The 7,068-nt window shown below is 62.5% G+C and overlaps 1 protein-coding gene across 1 annotated transcript; it reads right to left on the bottom strand.

Moving 5' to 3' along the window:
• Nucleotides 1-1,997: 1,997 nt before the first annotated feature.
• On the bottom strand, nt 1,998-5,143 carry HSPB7 (heat shock protein family B (small) member 7). The gene is made up of 3 exons (XM_037045139.1): nt 4,872-5,143; nt 4,212-4,345; nt 1,998-3,006 (listed from the first exon to the last, which is right to left on the bottom strand). The coding sequence occupies exons 1-3, from the start codon at nt 5,059-5,061 to the stop codon at nt 2,827-2,829; spliced, it is 504 nt and encodes a 167-aa protein (XP_036901034.1). The 5' UTR covers nt 5,062-5,143; the 3' UTR covers nt 1,998-2,826.
• Nucleotides 5,144-7,068: the final 1,925 nt, after the last annotated feature.

Genomic DNA, 7,068 nt, shown 5'->3' with positions numbered 1-7,068 from the left:
CTCCTGATTGGGGCTGACCCTGCAGAGGGCTTTCTAGAGCCACAGCCAAGGATTCAACCAGGCCCCTTCCAAGCTGGGTGACCTTGGGCTTGTTGCTTGACTTCTATGAACGTGCAAGTCTTCCCTGGTAGCCACCTTGCAGGACTGTTGTGGGGGTGAGCAGTGTGTTTGGCACGCTCTGGGCTCTCAATGAATGGGGCTGCTATAATTACTCTTCCTGGGTGTGGGGCGGGGTGCAGGGCATCCAGCCAGGCCTATATTTAGCATGGAAAGGGTGGGGGGCCTAGAGACAAAGCGTTGCCACCAGCCGGGGCACCTAGGGGGTGGAGCTGCTGAGAGACAGCCTGCCAGTCTTTTCCTCCCCACCTTCCTTTTCCACAGGGTCACCTTGGCAGGAGGGCTCCCACAGTCTGGATGTGTCCAGTCCCCAGCAGCCACTCTGTCTTCTCTGCAACTCTCATCCCCCAAGCCTTGGTCTGGAGAGCAGTCTGCTGGGGGTTGGAGGTGGAAAGTATGTGGCCCCATTGGCCATGTGGGGAGCTGACCCCTTTCCCAGCCTGGGCTGCTAGTGGCCCAGCCCCCCTCAGCCCAGCCTAGCCCAGGGTGGGACTTTGCTGGGTCCTGGAGGCCAAGGTGAGACTGACCCCATGGATGGGAGTCAAGGAAGGGGGGAGCTCGTACAGCCCCCCCTAAACCCCAGACTGATGAGTGTTGGGGCTGCAAATAGCACAGCGGAATCAGTGAGTCACAGAGGCTGGAAATACCGTGCCCACTCGCCCTCCCTTCCTCCTGTCTGTAGCTCGAGCTGGCCTGCTACCGTGATTTCAGTAGCACCCGGTGGGGTATGGGGTGCATGGGAGTCCCTCCAGAGAGCACCCAGGCTCCCTGAACTAGCCAACACCCCAAACCAGGTTCCAGTCTGGCTCTGCCCCAGGGGCTGTGTGACCCTGGGCCAATCACTCAGCTTCTCTGATCCTCAGTGGCCATCTGGTACAAGACAGGTTTCAGGAAGGCAGGGGCTCAGTGCCACTGACCCACCTTTGGTGTCTCTGTGCCTGGGACAGTGTCTGGCCATAGAGGCAGGCAGGTGCTGGCTGGCAGTTGGAAAAGACGGCACTACACGTCTTCACAGAAATAATTCCAAGTCCCGCCCAGGTGGTTCTGGGAGCCAAGGGAAGAAGCCAAAAGCCATCTGTATTTCTGCAAGGTCTTGAGTTACCCCACCCCCAAATCTCAAGGAAGGCATGTCTGTTTATCCTTATCCAAGTTCGAGAATTTCAGGCAGGTGACCTCCAGAAGCCTGTGATTTTGTCATTTATTATGTGTGCAGGGTACAATACCAGGATCCCCCCATCCCCTCCCACCCAAACATCCCCTAAGGCCCCCAGAGTGGCAGGGGTGAGAGGCCATTCCACAGAACACTGACCCGAGGCCCAGACAGCAGAGGCTGGCTCTACTGCGCGCCCCGGGGCCCTCTCCCCACCCCCAACTAATACTGACCCATCTCACCCCTGTTTTTGTGTGTGGAGACTGAGCTGGGGTCACTGGGGGCCGCTGGGGCTCCCCAGAATGAAGGCTGTCTGGAGATGCCGTGCTGGCCTGGGGACCCAGAGGGAACTGGGCCAAGGGCGATCTCCAGCAGGAAGATGCGGTTACAGGGGCCATGGACCGAGAGAAGCAGAGAGAGGAGAGCGCCGTCCCAGTGCACAGAGGGTGGGGGTGCAGATGGAGGGCAGCATCTAACTCCCGGGGTTCATACCTCACCTTCAGTGAGCACGCGGGCGATCAGCCGTCAGAGACCCGTTTCCCCACTGATAAAAATGGAGACTGAAACCCGGTTTTGGAGTGTTCTGAATTGGGACTTGACTAAGGGTAACACTTAGTGTTCGAAGGTCGGCGGGGTGTGCATGCTTGTGTGGTACACACACACCAAGCCTATAGATTCATAGATTAAACGGGGTGGGGGAAGGGTCGGGGGGCAAGTAGCCGCAGGGAAAGTTGGCGAGACACTGGTCCCACCTTGAGACCCCAAGCCCCATCCACGCTCTGCCTCCCACCTCTGCTGGGTGATCCATCTGCGTGGAAGCAGCCCTGGGACCCCAGGCCGGGCAGGGAAGTGGTGGTGGGGGGGTATGGGGAGAAGGCCCAGCTCCACCCCTCAGCCTGGCCTTGCCTGGGGGCAGGAGCCCGTGACAGACGGCAGGAGTTTCACACAGTTTATCACGAACCAGCTGTATTGGAAAAAACCCATCTATGTACGGCAGCCCTGCCCGGCACAGCTGGCTGGAGGGGTGGGGGGAGCAGCTCAGGTGGGCAAGCAGCCTGATGCTGGTTTGGAGTTAGGGAGTGGGAGAACGGAGGTCTCCATCACGCTGCCTCCTCTGGCCCCCTGTGCCCCGGAGATCTGCCTTCTGCCTCTCCTGTCCCCTTGCCAAAAGGGTCCCAGGTTCCCTTCCCCACCTCCACCCCACAGAGACTCCATGGAGCAAAGCGTTTGTCTGTCTGTCCTGCAGATTATTTGCCCCGAGATCCCACCTTGCCTCGTCTCCCTTCCCCAAGTGGATTCTCTGGGATCTTCCCCTCCCCATCCCGGTGCCTTTGCTCTGGAGTGAGGAGGCCACATCTGGAATCTGAAGCCGCAGGTAGGCAAGGGCAGAGCCAAAGGCCTCAGTGTGGGGGTGGGGCTCCCCACCTGGGGTCGTGGGGGCATCAGGGCTGGAGTCTGGGCAGAGAGGTCCTGTGGGCTGTCGGGAGGGGGTTAGGAAAACTCTGGCGGCCAGTGGGGTAGAAGGTGGGGCTTTGGGAGGCCCGGGGAGGGCGGAGGCCTCAGATTTTGATCTCTGTCCGGAAGGTCTGCTGGACGTGCTCTGTGTGTGGATGTCGCCGTGCCCGGATGGTGAGGCTGCCATCCTCCCGCAGGGCCGAGGTCACCGAGGTAGGGTCCATGTCCTCCGGCAGCTGGCACTTGTGAGCGAAGGTGTTCATGACTGTGCCATCAGCCGCCAGCTGGGGCAGAGGGACACGTCAGAGCAGGCTGCCCCCACCCCCGTCCCTTCTCCCCCGTCTCAGCCGGCCGGGCCCCCACCCACCGAGGGGCTCTGCTCTCAGGTGTGGAGGAGGCCAGGCCAGGGGCTGGCCAGAATAGGGCGATGGTGGCCACAGGCCGAGAGCTGCGCGGGGACAGGTGCAGAGGCACTCAGAGGAGGCCCAGCGCTCCCAACGGGGAGGGCTCAGACACAGAGGAGGCTTGGTGCAGAATCTGGGGCTCCTGAATAAGGAGAAGGTGGCCCAAGGCAGAGCCGAGCCCTGTTGGACACCCGGGCATGTTCGATGTCCACAGTCAGGGATGGGTTGGTGGCCCTTCCCCCACGGCTTGGTCAGCACATAGTGTCCAGAGGAGCCTGGGTGGCTGAGTCACCGGCGGGGATGGCAGGGCTGGCACAGGCTGCCCACCAGTCCTGGTCCTGGTGCCCACAGTCCTTGGCATCCCAGATGGGGAGGCCAGGCATCAGCATCCGGTGCTCCGGGCCACAGGGGACCTGGCGGGAACCCCGGGCAGACCCTCTCCTTTAATGGGCACCCATGGCCCACTGGTGCAAGCATCCCTGTCCAGGCGGGCCACACCCTCCTCAGGGGTGCAGGCCTCCTGGGAGCCAGGACTCAGAGACGCTAGTGACCCAGTGACCCTGAGACCAGGTACAGGGAGAGTGGGGTTCGGAATGTGTGGTCCTGAACCTCAGGGACTCCAGTTCCAGGGTCCCAGGACTGGGGCTGGGCCTCTGGACCCCAGAAAGAAGAGAGCTTAAGGGGTGTCATGTCGGGGGACTCCTTCCCCCAGCTGCCAGGTAAGCCCCCACCCACCCACATGCCTGTCAGGAGAGCTGCCCCCACTCAGCCACTATCTCCCTCCTCTCCTTTCCTCTCACCTCGAGCTCAGGTGGCCCTGCCTGCATCCCTCCCCGCCCTGCCCCCCATTCCACTGTGGTGTTCTCAGCGGCCCTGATTCCCGAAAAAAGGATCTTGGGGCTGAGAGAGGCAGGGGTGGGGATCCCACAGCCCACGAGTGACAGGAGCCAGGTCTCCAATTTGTTCTGGGGGCTTGAGGGGACAGAGGGTAGGGTCTGGAGTCCCAGGATGGGACATGGGAGTGGGGACACTGGGCAGAGGGTGCAGGCGCAGACCTTGAGGTTGGGGGTGGGGGGCAGGCTCACCTTCTCAGCTCGCACTTCGATGTGGTTGTTGGACGTGGTGACGATGATATCTTCAGGGGAGAAGTCGCTCACGTCCACAGCAAACTCATAGGCGTCTCCAAGGGTCTTGATGTTGCCCGGCCCCCCAGAACGGGCTGTGGGGAGGGCTGCCGTGAGCTGAGCACAGGGCAGGTTTGCACCCAGAACTCAGGTTTCTGGTTCCTTCTCCTGGGGAAAGGGGAAGCCCCACCCCAGGCCTCTGACTTCTCCTTCGGCTACTGCTCCTAACCCGCCTGCCCACCTCTCCACCCCCTTGCCGCCTACCTTTCCCACGGTGGAGAGGGGGCCTCCCCAGGCACGGGGCGGGGTGAAGTGTGAGTGTGTGAGACACTGTCTGCACCTCCCCACCCCTCAACCCCACGCCGCCCCCCAGAGATCCAGCAAGGACCCGGCCATTGGCACCACAGCTGGCCCCCAGTCACAGCTCTTCTTTGGAGGCCTGCCTGCTTTCGTGGCCACATCTGTCTCTGCCGCCACATCTGTCCTGGTGGCCACATGCAGCTGCAGTCACGAAGCACCTGTTCCTGGCAGCTGGGCAGCCGCAGCTACTTTCCAAGGTGCCCGGGAGCAGGTGTCCCCTTCCCGTGCGTCTCCCGTCCCCTCGGAGCCCTGAGCACTTGCCTGGGAAGGTCAGGGGCTCTGAGCGGGGCCGCATGAAGCTGCCAAAGTCCTCGGAAAACATGCTCAAGGCCTTGTCCATGGGTGCGTCCTGGGCGGGCAGGGCTCGGGTGGCCGAGGAGGACGAGGAGGAGGACGAGGAGGAGTGGAAGCTTCTCTCCTCTCTGAAGGTGGAGGAGGTCCTGTGGCTCATCCACGGTGGGAGCCGGGGCCCTGGCCAGGCGGGCAGGGGTGGGTGGGAGAGGCTGTGGGCAGCAGGCTCTGGGGGAGCGTGCCGGGCCCCGACTGCCGGCGCTTTATAAGGCCCGACTGTCCCCGGGCTCAGGGCCAGCCCCTTGTCTACCAGCTAAATTTAGGCCTTGCTGTGGCCCAGAGGGGGCTGGAAATCTTCTCCAGTGAGACGGCCCTGCTGACAGTCCAACACATGCAGGCCGGGAGGCTGAGCTCATAGCCTGGCATTCCAGGCCGGTAACTCCAGCTCCGGGGCCTCGGCACCACGGCAGGGAGGGGGCCAGGGCTGCCCCCGTGCCTAGGACCTTGTGCAAGTGGGTGTGTGGAGGGGGTTCGCGTCTCCGTCTTTCCCACCAGCCTGAGGCTCCTGAGGGCTGCGCCTCCCCCGCCAAACTGCAAGCTCCTGGCAGCCAGGCCTTTCTGTTTCCTGTTCCCTCGCTACTCCCCCAACCCCCCACCCCCACCCCAAAGTTCCAGCCCTCACTAAGAGGGGATCCGGGTGATGGGAGATCAGGGCAGAGGGGCCCCGCTCCTGGCTCTGGGGACAGCATGAGATCCAGATCGGGTCAGGGGAGAGTGGAAGAGCTCCCCGCGCTGGACCCCTTTGTGAGGTGAGGGGCTCCTTCCCTCAGGGCGGCTAATGTTTACAGCCTCCCTTAGGGAGGAAAGACTGAGAGGGCAGGGCAGGGGGCAGTGTGTGCAGCTGTCCTCCTGCCAGCTCCCCCTGGGACCCAGATTCCATCCTCCCCCCCCTCCCCACACACTGTGGAACATTTGGGAGCCCCAAAAGGAGAAAGCTAGCAACCTGAGGCAGGGCTGGGGGTTGGGCCTCAAGTCAGGTAATTGAGTAATTGTCCTTAAAGATCTAGAAGGTTGTATTTCCGGGAACTATCTGCCTGAGAACTCCAGCTGCAAGGAGCCACCAGGGACGGTGGCGGGCCGGCGGGCGGGCAAGCGGGCAAGTGAGCGGGCGAGAGCTCAGTGAGAGGTGAAGTCCGGAAGACACTTATTCTAACCCTGACTTCTGGAACGCTGCTGCGCCCCTGGCTAGGAGCTTCCCAGCACCCACACCCTTTGTGGAAGGAGGTGTCACTCCCACCTCACAGACGGGGAAACAGAGTGTCTCAGGGGCGGTGGGCGGGCTCGCACTGGGCAAGCGGCAGAGCTGGGGTTGGAACCCAGGCATATCTGATGCAAAGCCCTCCCTCCAGGAGGCTTGGCGACCCGAACGTGTGTGCATGGAGATGGGCTGGCCCAGAAGACCCCGACAGCCCTTCTCTGCTCAACCATGCCCAGCAGAGCCAGGACTGACCTCAGGTGGGGCCGGTGCAAAGCCAGGGAAAGGCCATTCTGGGAGGAAGGTGGGCCCTTCCCCGCTTCCCAGGCTGCAGTGTGGGGCCTCTGACCTCCTCTGCAAATCCTGCCTTCCTCCCCCATGGAGGCCTCTCTGATTGCTGCACGCACACAGGGGACCCCTCCCCATGGTACCGCCTGACTCTGCCCGCCCTGCCCCTGGCAGGGTGACCTGGCCTTCCTGTGTCCATGGTTTCTTTGCTGTGCTTGGCTGTCAGGCAGTTCCCCGGGGCAGGGGTTCAATGGGGAGCTCCTGAAGGTGGAGACCCTTTCTCTTTTCTCTGGCTCCCACAGAACTTCATTCTTGGGGGCTCCCTCTATAGGGGGAACTCCTGGTGCTGGTGGTCCCCGAACTGGGGCCGAAGCAGTGACTGGAGAAAGTGGGGTCTGCTACTCCAATGGGGATGCCTGCGGGGCCCATGTCACTCATCCTGGCCGAGGGGGCTGCCAGGAAGTTACCAGCGCTGAGCGAGATGGGAAGAGGGTGGGGGAAGGGGTGGGGGGAACAGGAGCCAGTGGCTAAAAGCAGACACACTGTCACGGTGCTGAGGGCCTGAGTCACCGCTGCTGGGCGTCAGATCTCGTTCCCCACCCCTGCCCACCGTTCCTCCCCCGC

This window comes from Sturnira hondurensis, unplaced genomic scaffold (assembly GCF_014824575.4).
Source record: "Sturnira hondurensis isolate 20B ecotype Veracruz unplaced genomic scaffold, ASM1482457v3 Scaffold0004257, whole genome shotgun sequence".
Lineage (NCBI taxonomy): Eukaryota > Metazoa > Chordata > Mammalia > Chiroptera > Phyllostomidae > Sturnira > Sturnira hondurensis.
This window is presented reverse-complemented; position numbering and strand designations above follow the sequence as displayed.